Source organism: Centrocercus urophasianus, unplaced genomic scaffold, assembly GCF_019232065.1.
Source record: "Centrocercus urophasianus isolate 14NV4802_14NV808 unplaced genomic scaffold, USGS_Curo_1.0 seq_19, whole genome shotgun sequence".
Lineage (NCBI taxonomy): Eukaryota > Metazoa > Chordata > Aves > Galliformes > Phasianidae > Centrocercus > Centrocercus urophasianus.
In genome coordinates, this window is record NW_024884744.1 from 19,386,792 (window position 1) to 19,401,681 (window position 14,890).

General features: G+C 45.9%; 1 protein-coding gene across 1 annotated transcript; it reads left to right on the forward strand.

The window, feature by feature from the left end:
• The first annotated feature begins 204 nt into the window (after positions 1–204).
• SENP2 (SUMO specific peptidase 2) lies at positions 205–13,683 on the forward strand. The gene is made up of 17 exons (XM_042821026.1): positions 205–299; positions 3,295–3,353; positions 4,059–4,180; positions 5,005–5,074; positions 5,300–5,378; positions 5,896–6,010; positions 6,534–6,634; positions 7,675–7,772; positions 8,831–8,873; positions 9,204–9,261; positions 9,407–9,541; positions 10,302–10,433; positions 10,739–10,942; positions 11,086–11,165; positions 11,515–11,599; positions 12,280–12,375; positions 12,896–13,683. Exons 1-17 carry the CDS (start codon positions 205–207, stop codon positions 12,956–12,958), a joined length of 1,635 nt encoding a protein of 544 aa, XP_042676960.1. The 3' UTR covers positions 12,959–13,683.
• The last annotated feature ends 1,207 nt before the right edge of the window (positions 13,684–14,890 follow it).

Genomic DNA, 14,890 nt, shown 5'->3' on the forward strand with positions numbered 1-14,890 from the left:
CGCATCCCCAATGGCGGCCTGTCCACCATGCGCATGCGCATCCCCAACGGCAGCATGTCCACCATGCTCATGCGCACCTCTCCTCCCAGCCGGGAGCGCGCACGGAGGCACCTCCTCCCGTGTTTCTGCGCCTGCGCGCCGGCGGCACTTCGTCGCGGTAGTCGCGCGAGATGTACGCACTTCCGCCGGCGGCGGCCGGGGCCTATGTACCAATGGCTGCTGGCGGCTGTCGGCAGTCTCTTCGCCGCCGCGCGCCGCTCCGCGCCACTCCCGGCCCCGCGCAAGCGGCCCTTCCGCAGGTCAGCGCTCCGCCGCGTGTCCCTCCGCGCTGCGTCCGGCCCTCGGGCGTGACGGGGTGCCGGTCTGCCCGAGGGTTCCGCTCCTCGGCCCCGACATGACCTCCCTCAGCCCGCTGGGCGCGCTCTGTGCTGTGCGGCCCTGCGTCCCGTAGGCTTTCTTGGCCACCAGGACGCACACGGGTCCTTTTGCAAATTGCTCCTTTCCGGCACGTCTGCACTGATGTGTGCAGCTGTACCTTCCCCAGGCGCGGGGCTGTGTGTGTGACTGAGCGAGATGTAATGGACGTGAACTGGGATGTGGGGAGTTTCATACAAAAATGAGGAATAAAAGCTCCTGTGAGGGTGTCGGAGCCGTGGAGTGGGCTGCACGTGGAGGCGGTGCGGTTTCCTCTGAAGATACTCAAACCCTGGGCACTTTTCTACTATAGGGAACCTGCTTTAACAGGGGGTTGGACTGGATGATCTCCAGAAAGGTCTCCCAACATCTGCAACTCCGTGATTCTGTGTGCAAAGTGAAAAGAAGGGCAGTGCTTTTGCAGGCAGGAGCTGGCGGTGTGCAGCAGAGCCATCCCTGCCACATCCCTCTTCCCAAAGGGAGAGCAACACAGGCTGCCTGCCACGCTTTGGGCACTCAGCTTTGCTAGGAGATCACTGCAAATGTGGGAAGCAAGTAGGGTGGAACTGCTATGTACCAATGGCAGAGGTGTTTTCAGCAGCTGTGCAGTTGGAAATAAGGTCTGAAATGCTGCTTGTCTCTAAAATGACAAAGGTATTCTCAGCTCCCTGTGTGAGGCTGCAAGAAAATCATAGAATGGCCTGGGTTGAAAAGGACCACAGTGCTCATCTTGCTCCAACCCCTTGCTATATGCAGGGTCACCAACCAGCAGACCAGGCTGCCCAGGGCCACATCCAGCCTTGAATGCCTCCAGGGATTGGGCATCCACAACTTCAGTTCTCCATAAGTGTTGTTTCTCAAAATGTACGTGAATGGGACAGGCAGGTGAATGGTTTGGCTGAAATTTTGGATGCAGAGATGTCCTGAGCAAGCACCATTCCCAATCAAAGCGGTGGAGCACATGGTTGAAGTTATACAGAAGTTGCCTTTTTTGTTACGTCTGCCACTTGGGGTTTTCCCACAGTAAAAAAAAGATGAAAAATTATGGATATCAGTGGTGAAAGTAATGGGTAAAAATGAGCTGCTCTTAAATGCTGCATTGCAGCATCGTGTGAATTTCAGAGGAAAAGTCAAACTTCAAACAGCTTTACATGGTAAACTATCACGAAGTGCCTGCAGCAGTGATGCAGGAGGAGATTGGGGAGAGGAGAGAGGCCTGCACGTGGGTGTGTGCATGCAGAAATAAGGGGGTTTGTGACATCTTGTTTTCGCCCCCCCCCTCACTGGTGGGGTGGAATAGAATGTTAGGCTGTTGCCACGGCGTCGCAGGGGGAGTTGAGCCCATCTTGGTGTGGAGGGGAGACACACGTCTGCCTCCTGCAGTGCTTTTTCCACCTTTTTTGTGACTGCTGCTCAACACCCTCTGCTTTTACTTCACCTTGAGAGCCTTAGAGGAGCACATGCTACAGGGGCACAGCTTGAACTCCTCATGAGTTGTGCGTTCTGCTGCATAGCTGAGCTTCTTTACCACTTGCTCTTACTTGGAGTGAGAAAACTCGGAGAACATCAGAGGTTTTTTAGTCTTTTTCTGAATCGTTGAGAGAAAACAAATCCTGCCATGTCCTCAGAACAACCTAAAGAGCCCAAGCGTCCGGCTAAGTGTAAACGGAAAAAACGACATTGCAACAGGTACAGGGTGCAGTGCTGAAGCTGGGGGAGGAGGCCCTTCTCTGTAAAAACTGCTGGTGGTAACGTAGCTGGGTGTTAAAGCCGTGTTTATCTCTGAGTGCAGCCCTGGGGAGGCTTGTGGTGCTGTGTCTCTGCACGAGGTTTGAGCTGGGAGCCTTCTGCTGTGGGCCTGGGAGTGAAAGTTAGCTGTTGCTAAAAGCTGGGTGGGAAGACACACGTGGTGTTGTTTTCTTCTTAATTTAGCCTGCTGAAATATTAAATACGCCAAGCAGGAACGTGGTTTTTTGGGAATAATTTGTGTTTACCACCTATTCCTTGGTATTTTCTGCCTGAAGTTAGCAGCGCAGTAATGACAAATATCCTCTGTTTGACATGAAATGTAGAGCTATTTTGTGTTTCTGATGCGAAAGGGTGACAGTCCAGAGGGGGTGAGATGAGCAGGGCTTGGATGTGTAACAGTTGGAATTGTTTTGATCAAAGAAGGACCAAAGAGTCCTTGCTGTGTAGGGGGAGAAGGACAGAAACACCACTTTGTGTTTTTGGAAGTAAATAGGAAAAAAATAATATATATATATATATATGTAGAAATGAGCTGTGTATTCCCACCATTAATAACTACATTTCTAGACTTTATCTTTGTGACGACTGATGCAGTACTTCAGCTGCTGCTCAGTAAGGAGGGGTGCAGCTGAGAGTGATTGCAATGAGGGGTTGGCCAGCACTGATTTAGCAGTGAGTTATTTATGTGGGTGTACGTGCATTGCTTTCCCATCTTATATTTCCTGTCCTACTTAGGCTTTTTTTTTCCCTCTGCAGCTCATTGTAGTGAACTCAGATGGCTTAGTAATCATCGGCGTATTTCTTTCCTTGAGGAAAGAGGCAAAGCTGTATATTAATTAAGAATTTTTGGTTGCTTGTAGCAGATAGAAAGTATATATTGTATGTTGGAGAAAGGGGCCTGAAGTGTTTTGAATGGGTGAATTAATTTTCTGTGCGCGCTCTGCTGGGTGGGAGACATCAATGGGAGATGCTGCCACATGTTTCTGTCTGGACTGATCCTAGAGGTGCTTGGAGGGGAGACCTCTGGGATAGGAGGATTGATTTGGGAAGTTTGGGTCCTGTGAAGGGAAAGGAGTGTCTTAGAAGCTCATCTGCAGTCCCCAAATGCTGATCTGCACGTGTTTTCCACAGTGTTCAGCCGCCTCTGCAAGAAGATCCTGACGAGCCTCAACCAAAAAGGAAAACATCAGGTACTGCACATTGCAGAAGTAATTAATATGCCTGATTTTTTTTTTTGTTTAGGTTTTGGGTACTTTAATAAACTGGTTTCTGTTCTTCAGCATAAAGGCTGAAGTTTTGAGCCATTCTCTAAATTGTGATCATATGTGTAGCCAATGGCCTGAGGCAGAATTGTGTCTCATGTACTGGCTGTGGCAGGAAGGGGTACTTTTACTGCCAGCAGGAGATGCCCCACGTCTCTCTGGCCATGAGCCCATCCACATCAGCACAGTGAGCACTGTGCATCAAAGCTGAGTGCTCCCTCCTGTATTCATGGTCTGTATTCGTAGTGTTTCACATCTGCCAGCTGAAAAGAGCTGTGTTTCTTCTAAGAAACCACCTAAAATCTGGGGTACAAAGGAAAGCACCTTCAAAGTGACAACAGGCAGAGAAAAAAAAGGCATTTAGGAGTGATGCAGCTATGCTGCTACCTCTGTATTCATTGCACAGATCATGGTTTGAGATCAGAGTTTCCCTTTTTCAGTCAGATGAAGAGGGAGAAGCTTTTTATGCTGTAGGATATTTCCTAGCACAAATTTTATGGGGAAACATGGAGCTCTGTAGCTACTGCTTGGCTTCCCCTAATTTAATGCTGAACTGTTACAGCGTGCTGTTCTGGTATCACTTGATCCCTTTTCAGTCATGTTCTTATATGACCTGTCTTGTTTTTTTTTAAGGTTCTGAGCCTCCAGGAGAAGCAAGCACTTCTGCTGAGGTGAACTTGCCACCCAGGGCAGCAGATGAACACTGGACAATTTCAGATGACAACGTAACTTCAACCACAACCTTGGGAGAAGAGGTCAGCACAGGTTTTGAAAGTAGGCAGTTGGAATTGTTGAATCTGTGGGAGACAAAAGGAAGGAGCTTCTCTGCATAACAAAGCCTGTACAGCAGTAGGGTCGTCTGTGCTATTTGTAGCAGGCAGCTCTGCTGGCTGGGTTTGCCTCATTCAGGTTTGCACACTGTGCTCTAGCTCTTGTAACTAAGGAGCTCAATGTTTGCTGTCTTTCAGATACTCTGTAGTCATTCATAGCTGTAGTCTTAGGATGTTTACAAGTTGTTTCTAAAGCTAGTAGTTAAGGGATCAGTGTGCATCACCTTGCAAGAAAAACTGCATAATTGCTGTGGGTAAAGGTCTCTTTGCTACATTATACACCAGACCACCAGAGGATGCCTTTAAGACTTTGAGTCTTAACCGGTGAACTGTTGCTCCTCTCTGTAGCTTGGTTCAAAGCTGCAGTGTTATTTTTCTCATTGCCCCACTGGTATAAAAGAAGAATAAGAAGCTGCCATGATCCGTTTGTTCTTGAGAGAGTTACTCTCTTTCACAGAACTTATTTTTCAGGGGCCAAACTCACGTTTCAGTGTGGTTAGGAGCTGAATAAGAAGAACTCATGGTTAGATTCATGTCGTTTTAATCACTGCATATAGGAGCTCCTGTATTAAAAAAATTTAGAAAGTGTACTTGTCAGAGATTCTGCAAATATTTGCACTCTGCTGCAGTCTAAACCAGCATATCATGATCCCCGAGTCATCATAGAGCTGCCTACATTCCAGGAACATCATGTTTGCTTGTGTTTGCATTCAGGTGATACTCACAGTGATATTTTGTTTTTATTCCAGCCTCCATCTGCTCCATATGACCCTTCATCTGAAATACCATCAAGCCCTGTGCTGGAAAGGCTGCAGATTGGTAAGGCTGACACCAGGTCACCAACTCATTTCTTTTTCACCCATCCTTTTGCACCACATGACCCAACTTCAGGTTTACATACAGATGATTGCAGGCACAGTGGGTAACATCTAGGGATATTGCATGTGAGCTCTGTTTCTTTTTGATTGGTGAAGCTCTTTACTCTGAACTCAAAACTTTGGTTTCCTTTTGTAGTTACTGATGTAACTTGTGTTCCTGTTACAGATAATATGCCTTTTGAAAGCGATGCTTACTTTGATAGGGTCACACTGGCCCTTTCTCCTGTGACAGTTCCAGATCTCAGGTAAAAATCCTTTCATTTCTTTCTGGAAAAGACTTTCCACCTTTCCCTTTCATTCTTGAGTGTTGTCAAACACCTGGATCATTGTCCACATAATAATAGTTACCCAAATTATTTTGGGACCTGATCCAGTTGCTGTACTGCAGTGAGATATCCAGCTGCCTTTTTTTCCCCTCCCCCTTTGAATCCAGATACTTCATAGACATGGGAGATTTGTTAGAAGAGGCAGCTTTGTTAGCTAGAAGCTTCTGTATTGACTCAGGGCTTGGGCTGCCTTGGAAATGGCCCCGAGAGTATCTGCATCACTTGTGCAGATCAAACAGCAGTGTGTATTCGAGGCAGTTGTTCTGCTTTTAGTTTTACCTGTGTGTACTTTCTCATTAATTGGTTGAAGACAGCAGGTCTTCATCTGAAAGTAATCAACATCTCATGTCAAAACAGTTGTCAGTGCAGGCTGAATTGTAGGTGTTTATTTGAACGTTTTCTTGATGCTGTTTCTTTTGCCTTTGTTATTTTTTAGCAACTACTACACTGAACCTCCTGGAGATGACACTTCAACACCCACTGAGGATGAAGAGCCAAAACCTTCTACTTCAGGAATGGACAAAACAGGGAAGCCTTTGCGCAGTGTTGAGGTACGTGGCTGAGAAAGGCTTTTTGAAATTAAACCATTCAATAATTACAGCTACAAAAACACCCAGTTCCTTCCCTGTCCTTCCCATATCTGAAGCAGCTGTTGGAAAACACGTAATAAACCTAGATTTCATGGGAAAAAGACTGAAGTAGTGGAGGAGCAGGCTGTGGCAAGCAGTGAAGTATGATTAAGATATCCTGGGGACTCATAGCAAGCAGTCATTATGTGTACTGACAGGAATGCATATTAGCCTGAATTATTATGCAAGAGGTGCAGACCGCAGCTGCAGATAAGAGGCCCACATTTGAGGAAATGGTTGTGGAAGAAATGTTGAGAATTACAGTGAGCACAAATCCTTCCCACAGGGCTAACACAAAACAAACGTGTGGGAATTGCTGTTAAATGAGCTGCTGTGTTTAGAGAGCAACCTGTGCAGGCTGCACCAAATCCAGATGACAAGTATTTGCTTCATATGCAGTGATTCTAATCTGTTCTTCTGTTTGTTTGTCCCTCCCTTCTGCTAGGATGCTCAGAAAGAAGAAAAAGAGAAATACAAGCAACTCTTGAAACTACTGAAGGACAAATATGCTAAATACTGCCAAACTGCAAAGCCGACAAGCTCCAAGTAATTAATTGTAGGAAGAAATTAACATAAGATTTGGTGGACATGGAAAGTGGAGGGAAAAAAATGCAGCTTTTGCACTCTCAGGGCTCCTGATAGTGTCCCAGGGCAGGTCTTTGCATAAACTAAGTTTTAAAAGCTCAAGAGATGCTTCCCCTCCCTGCATTCACTTCCTCCAGGTGTAGCAGGAATGTTTTGTGAATGTGTTCTGCAGATGAAAGTTTGTCACTCTGTAGGGATACGTTTCTCTCCCAGTAGATTAAAAAGAAGAAATCTCAGTCTTGTGTACAGAACTGCTGTTCTGAGAGCAACCTACAAGAGGGAACTTGCGTGTAAATGTGATTCATGAGTAGCAGTGATGTGGGTTTGATATCTCTGTTGCTGTGTAAGAGATTGCATGAAGCTAACCACACCAGGAAAAACACAAAAATAAGAGAAGCTCTTATCTCAGTGGGATACTACACCTCAAAGCTTTGTACAAAGAGCCCAATTAGAAAATACTGATGCCAGAATGGTGAAATAGCAGCGTGCCTTTCTGCACAGGCAGGTAGTAGGAAATGCCACGTGAATGCTGTGAAACATGGATTGCTTTAGCAAAGCTAGAATCCCAGTCTCTGCTTTGTCTCACAGCTAGAAGACATGGAAACACAGGGCTTCAGAGCAGAATAGCACATCACATTTAAACATTCTGCTGTGTGAATACAGAAAATGACACTTTGTGTAATTTTAGGTACACCAGCATTAATATTTGAGGTTGGATCAACATGCTGCTTTTGGCATCTGATCTTCCAGCCTCTGGTTATTGTGGTTTGGCCAATATCTCAGAGCAGTCCTGAAGGATGAATTTAAACATTCCAGAAACGTGTGCTGTGTGGACAATGTATTCACAGTGCCACCATTATCTCCAATAAAGGGTTGGCCAGGGATTGTGAAAGAGAATGCTGCCTCGTCCTATAAAACACAGATTGCATCCAGATAACAGATACTGCATGTATAGAAATTCTGATTCTGTTTTGTTTTTTTTTTTTCCTGCTGCACCAAAGTGTTGAGATTTACTACAAAGAGTCACTGTCTGCTGTAACTTTCCTGGAAGAACAAAGATGTGGAGGGGATGCCTCCAAGCTTTTGACACCAAAACCTGGTGAGTGAGCCCTGCTTTATAGTTGCTCTGTTTTATAGCTAGGCTTATAAAATAGAGCACTTATTTAAGTCTTGAAGGTATATTTTATGCTATGCTAGACGTGGTGTGGCTTACATTGGCTCTTAGAACAAAACAAGCTGTCTCTAGAAAGAAAAAGGAGAGCAGGAACAAAACCAGAGACAGTTGTTAGCTGAAATGGCTTTGTAAGTGACAAGCTTTGTTTAAAGCTGTTCCTCCACCCTGGTGCTGTACCAGAGGTGCTCTTAGCTGCAGAAGTAACTGCATGCTGTGCAGGTGAAGTCTGTAACATCTGGCCCTTTGTGCTGGTGGAGGCACACTGATGTGTGTGAACCCTTTAGGTTACCTCACCCAGCTGTGATAATGCATTACTGTTTAATCCTTTTTTATGTGACCATATCCATGATATCAGAGCTTCAACACTAAGCCAGCTGTTACAAACTGAAACATTAACCCAGTGGAAAGGCAATAAGGAGTGAAACAGCAAAAGGGACAAGCATGAAACAGGGTGGTGTTATAAAAGAGAAAGTGCTTACCTGTCTCTGAAGATTTAGGCTCACAAGGGAGCAATCTCCAAGCAGAGCTCCTTCCCCTCAGCCAGGCAGCCCTTAAATGGGGTCTAAGAGAGGTGCAGCCAGGCTCCTCCCCCATTGCCTCCACCTGTGCTCCCAGGTCCTTTCCCCAGGTGCTCAATCAGTGCTTCAGGCTGGGACTCAACAGTTCCCATAAACCAGCAGATTGCTTCTTTCCTGGATTAGCACAGCACCTCTCTTTATAACAAGTTGGCTTGTTTTGTAGATCTTTTCTGGTAAGCTGAAGAATGTAACTACTGAAAGTGACTTTAGATCCTGGGCTTCAGAGCTCACACGCTTTCACATGATGTCCAGGAGGCCTGTTTGCCAGAGTTAAAACTTCATAACCTTGTAGTCATTGTTAGGAAGGTTGTTGGGATTTTTTTTTTGTCTTTTCCTTCATAATCTGAGAGTCATGTTTGCCTGATCCTCATTAAATGCTGACTTCTTGTATGCTTTTTTGTGCAGATGGCAGCAGCCCACGCCACTCTCCAGAACGTGAGCAGCCCAGGTAGAATCTTGGTTCCTCTTTGGTTTTGTTCTGTGTATTCCAGCAGTGTCCAGAAAGAGAATAACCATCCTCATCTCAATGTTCTGGCATGAGAGCAGCTAGCTTGTGGCTCTGGAATTGCTTGCAATCCAGTTGTGTCTCTCATTTCTTCTTTGTGAACCATCTGAGCAGCAGCAGCGTGAGCGCAGGTGGCTGCGTGTTGCTGAAGAAAGCAAAGCCAGTGAGAGAGACTTCTGTATGGCAGTCTGATCTGTGATAATGCATTCCTTAACCAGAAGATGGATGTGTAAGAGTTACATGCATTGCTACAGCCTGCTTCTCTGTTTCCAGTTGCAGTTACGGTACGCCAGCAGAAAAGAAAGGACAAGAGGGACAGCCCAACTCAGGGGTGAGCTTATTATTCAGATGTATGTGGATACATGGGTGTATGGATGCATACTCAAAATACACTTCCAATTTTATACGTGAGCAAGACTTTGTGTTATCCCTTAGCAAATTTGCTTGCTAACTTGACCTCTTTTTGTCTGAGACAGCATGGAGATGAAGTCCCAGAGAATGCCTCCTCTGGATTGCATCTGCCACCCGTTGTGTCTGGAAGACCATCTATCCGTGATGAGGAAGAAAAGAAACTCCCCAGATCCCAAGAACGCTTTCCTCCACTCACAGAGGTACCAGAGTTGTCAGTCCCTTGTTCAAATTAGAAAGCTGTAAAACATCCACATAACTCTTTTTTTTTTGCAGATGGTTCTTGAGCCTGTTTTGCAGTGTTAGGAGCTTGCATTCACCACTTGTAGAATGTCTACAGAGCAAGGGTCAGCAGTAAAGCTGATCTTAAAGGGTTTAATACAATCCACACAGTCCTTTGGTTGTGCTCACGTAAGGGTTTGTGGGAATTGTGTGAGCAGGACCAAAACTGGTCCACGTTTAACAGGTGCTTTTCCAGAGCAGTATTTGGCTGCTCTGATTCCTTGAAGTCCTGCTGATGTAACTGAGCACCTTCTTTTTGGCCCAGTGACGACTGGTTTGGGAAGGGCAAGCAAATTGAGGGTTTGCAAACTGTGGACAGTGAAGCTCCATACAAGACAAAAAAGTTGTTTTTCTCACTTCACTGGCCCAGATTTAACCAAAAGGAAGTGTGCTTTGCATCCCTTAAGCAGGCTTCGATGGAAATATCCATACAAGAACAGTTACACACACAGCTGGGACTCCTGAATGCATGACTCCAGTTGTCGACACCTCAGTTCCCTTTGGAGTTCCCCACTTTTAACTTCTTTTAGGTCCCTGACTCACATGCCTTGGTATGAAAAATGCCCACTGTTGTGCTGGTCTTATCACTCGAGCCTTCATGTAGCAGACCTTGTTACAGCTGAAAGCTGCCCACAGGTTGGTGTGCTCACAGGTCCTTTCCCATTCCATTGCTTGCTTCAGGCCATGGAGAGAGAGATCAAGGCTGCGCTGAGCGAGGGTAAACCAGAGGAGGTCGTGAGCAGTGCCTTCAAACTCAGGCTCAGCCGTGAGGACATCCAGACACTGAACAACTTTTCGTGGCTCAACGACGAGGTAAAGCTTGCTGCAGCACAGTGATGTTTGTGTTCTGGATGTCTCTTCAAATGTCCTCGCTGGGCACAGGTGTCTGATTTCAGTTATTTGCAGACCCTCACTGCAGAACTTATAAACACCTGTTGAGTCTTGCTGTAGGTATATAAAGGTCTAGAGTTCTAGAAACTCTATTTCTTGGGTCACACAGTTTGTAGAAGTTAGTCTTCTGAAAGTATTGCTTCTCTGGTTTTGGTTTTTATTTTTACTTTTTTAATTTGGTGAGCAGTGTCTTATTTTGTATTTTATATTTGCTTTTTACCATACAGGTCATTAATTTCTATATGAATCTTCTGATGGAAAGAGGCAAAAAAGAAAACTATCCATCAGTGTATGCTTTTAGTACTTTCTTCTGTCACAAACTTCTTTCTGAAGGCTACACAGCAGTGAAAAGATGGACTAGAAATGTGAATCTGTTCAAACATCACATCATTTTAGTTCCTATTCACTTGAGATCACACTGGACCTTGGTGGTGAGTCATGCTGGATTTCTTTTTTTTCTTTCAATTGTAGAATTAAATGGGGAGAAAGCAAGCAAGCAAGAAAGGTTGATCAGTTTTTGTTCAGTTTGCTGCATAGGCTCGTGCAGTGTCTGATGGTTACTTTTCAATAACAGGTCGTAGATATCAGAATGAAGACCATCACATACTTTGACTCACTTGGAAAAAGAGGAGACAAGATTTGTGAAGCTGTATTGTAAGTAACTGCTCAGTGCTTTTTGTTGTGAACTCTGAGAAGGTTTTTAGCTATTTGTATCTGAGACACAACTGGAAGCGTTTGGTTTTTTTGTAGCTAGGGAATAAAACCATTCTCATATCACTCCTTCCATCCAGGAAAGTGATGCATGTTTCCAGGATGTACAGAGCATCACCACGAAATGTATGCAAACTAAACATTTGAGTTGTTCCTCCAAATGCTTTATGGCAGTAAAGATCCACTGACATCTTACTGTCCTGCCATTTGGCTTCCTGTGGAATTTCAGGGATCTCTTTTTTGTTGGCCTAAAATACAGAGGTGAAGAGTTGTTTTGTTTTGTTTTAAACAGCCAATACCTGCAAGAGGAGAGCTGGGAGAAACGAAAAGTGAAGCTGTCACTTTCGGAGTGGACCCTTCACAGCATGGAGTCCCATGTATGTGAGCACTACTGGGATCTGAAACCCGCAGCTCCTCGTCACAAAGGCCTTAATGCTTTCTTAACAAGTCTAAGCTTTAAAGAGCATCCATAAACATAAACCATCTCAGGCTGCAAGTGGATTAGGAAGCTGTGCTGGGATGCGAGGCAGTGCCTTTCCTTGCTGGCCAAGTACTTTATTTTTCTATGAGTCTGCCATGTTAGGGTGAATCTGGCTTTGCACCTTTTACACAAGTTGAATTTAAGAAGCTGTTTAGCTGTTGTCTGAGAGAGGAGGCTTCCAAAAGCAGGCAGGGCTTTGAGGTGATTCTTCTTCATGCATGAATTCTGGCAGGTGATGAAGAAAAGGGTTGAGCTGATGTCTTTCAACAAATTAATAGCAATAAGCAGCATCTGCAGGCTCAGGAGACATGACACCACTGTGCTGCTCACAATGCAAACTTCAAGACACCTTGCAGGGTGGATTGCTGCTACCCCTGCAAGTATTTGGATTATGAGGTCCAAGGAAAGGAGACAGAGGGCTGTGAAGATGTGGTTCATGGGTTTACTCCTTGTGTGTGGGATGGGTTGTGCACGCAGGTTTGCAAGTCAGAGTATTGGGGGTGGTGGGTGGTGCTGCCCCCAAGCTGCTTTTCTTTTAAGATAGAAAACATTCTCCACCTTCTTTCCTTTCATTAGGAAATTCCTCAGCAATCGAATGGAAGTGACTGCGGAGTTTTTATGTGCAAATATGCAGATTATGTCTGCAGAGACAAACCCATTACCTTCACTGAGGTGAGCCAAAGCTCCTAATGGTTTCAGATGAGTGCACACGTGCAGGGGCTGGGGAGGTTATGCAGCTGTTTGCTCTGCCTGGGGTGGAAGTTTTGTACTTCCATTTGTGGTGCGTGGCGCCAGGGCTGGAACTCAAAGTGGCCTCAGCAGAGTAGAGCTGTATTCACCATCCTTAGGTCTCAGGCAAACCTTGAACTTCCCCTCGGGCCAGGTATGGTTTTTGTATCTTTTGCAGGAATAGGCCTAACCCTTAGACTGATTAAAATATGAGTTATCTTCTGATGCAGCGGCCTTTAATTAGAGCTTGTTTTAAGCTGTTGTTAATAGTCAGATAAATCTGGCTTCGTTGGGTTTCATCCATGCAGCACCACAGTGGGTGTGAGACACAGCAGACCGTGTTGTACTCACGGGGGCTGCTTTGACAGTGCTTAAAATGAGCTTGATGTGAGAGAACACCACACGTGTTTTCTGTCCCTTCCTGCTGTGCACTGCATGGGTTTTTCTTTCCTTTTCTTTACAGGAAGACATGCCTTACTTCCGCAAGAGAATGGTGTGGGAAATAATCCATCAGCAGCTGCTGTGAGACATGAACCGACAGAGCAGCACGGTGGATCACCTCGCAGTCACTAACTCCTATTTCATTATGTTTGCAGTGCCTTACTGAACAGGAAGCAGGCACTCACATGTTTCTCTTTTAGGCTATAAAGTAACGGTTAATTTTTTTCCTCCATTTCCGAGACGGTGCCTCTCTTTGAAATGAGCTGATGCGCCTTGAGTGAGAGTCTGAAAGTTGGCTGTGACTTCACCAGGGGAGTGGTGGAGAAGAAATGGTGTGAACTTGTGTCGGTGGGACGGAGGGCTGCCACCTCACTGCACACGTGGCCACATTTATGGACAAATGGGACTCTCCAGCCTGGTGGTAACAGTCGTGGGAGCCAAACTGAGCTCCCCGAGGACAATGTGCTTAGCTGCTGTTTCTTCAAGGAGAGTTTTCTTCTGTTTCTGGAACACCTACGATCTACTTGATTCCTAAAACTGGATTTGTGATGACCATAGAAAGGGGGGGGGGAAAAAAAAAAGTATTGACGGTTTTCTTGATTTGTAACAAATCTGTAGTGAAGCCCCTTTAGTTGGGGTGGTTTTGTTTTGTCTGCAGGGAATTATCTGATGTGAAAAGAGAAGTATTTATTTTGTTTCTTTTTTAAAGTAAATATGTAATTTATACAAAGAGCTTTACTGGAAAGAAATTCTACCTGGTGATGAAATAGAGTGTTTTTTCTAAATGAAGAAAAAAAAAAGAAAGAGGTATCAGAGTGATTTTTGCTTGCTTATGTGAGGAGGAAGACTAGCTAGGGTGAGTATCGGAGCACAGAAGCCTCTCAGCGATGTTTGTGAAATCCTGAAGGGGCAATGAGAATGTTTTATTGAGTCCAGTTGTATTTGGTCTGGTTTTGTATCCTGCTGAGCTCATGCTCTTTAACTGGAGTAAGTTTGGGGTCTCTGAGTTCCCTGTGTACTGTTGCAGAGGGGAGGCTGTTGCATGCTTGGCATGTAGGCTGCCTGTTGGAATGGTGGTATTGAGAACCACATCACACTGTTTCTGTGAGGTGGTTCCATTCCCCCAGCTCTGAGGTAAAGATGCTGATTTTTGGAGATGTGCCCTCTGTGCCCGTGTGAACGATCTGCTTTCAGGCTGCTCCTTGCCAGAGGGGCTGCTTTCCTAGGGGAGCTGCTGAGTGGGTTTATCTGTGCTGTGGCCAGGAGCTGGATCAGTCTTTGCTTCCAAACTGATTAGCTTAATCCATCACAAATCAGAGGAGGTTCCCCAAAGAGGTAACTGTTACAAAGGCAATCTGCTGCGGTTTGTCCTGAGGTGATACTTAATCTTCTGTGGATTCCCTGAGGACGTGAGGGATTTTAGCTGTTGATTAGTTAGGACCTGGTAGCTGAACTGCTTGAAGTGTCCTTTTCCAGTTTGCCTGTGGATTGTTACCCTTAGGTCACCGTAAGATGCTCTAAGAACATCCTGTGGTGGGGAATCATCTCTTACATCTTCTGTGACGCCTTGAGAGAGCGCCTGGGGCCTGTGATGCAGTGTGAGTCACACGAGTGCTCCCTGGGTGGGGAGGGGGAGGGAGAGGGGGCTGCTCTCATGCTGCCATGAGCTCTGCTGATGCCGTCAGCTGCGTGGTGACGCAGTCATTACTGGCAGGGAGGACCTTGGGGGGGGGACTCAGCCCTTGTGTCACGATCAAATCCATCACCGAGGTTCGTGTGGGTCATCCATTGGGGTGGGAGAAGTCATTGCTGACTGCAGGCTGGCTGGGGGTGAGGGGACAGACTTGGGAATTGCTGCTGCAACACAAGACCGGAGGCTGCTTCTACAAAGCACGTGGCCACAAGCAGCCTGCTTTGCTGTTTGGAGCTGCCGGTGATGGGTGCACCAGAGGGAAGGAGCCCGCTCCAAGGCTGTGAGTTGGGTTTTCTCTTTTTGGCACCAGCCTTGCTGCCCATG

Bases quoted from the DNA above. Each gene is read 5' to 3' on its own strand.
- SENP2 (XM_042821026.1), top strand. From the start codon at position 205: ATGTACCAATGGCTGCTGGCGGCTGTCGGCAGTCTCTTCGCCGCCGCG. The intron at 7,773-8,830 runs GTGAGTGAGCCC...TTTTTTGTGCAG, and splicing joins GCTTTTGACACCAAAACCTG to ATGGCAGCAGCCCACGCCAC. The intron at 9,542-10,301 runs GTACCAGAGTTG...TGCTTGCTTCAG, and splicing joins GCTTTCCTCCACTCACAGAG to GCCATGGAGAGAGAGATCAA.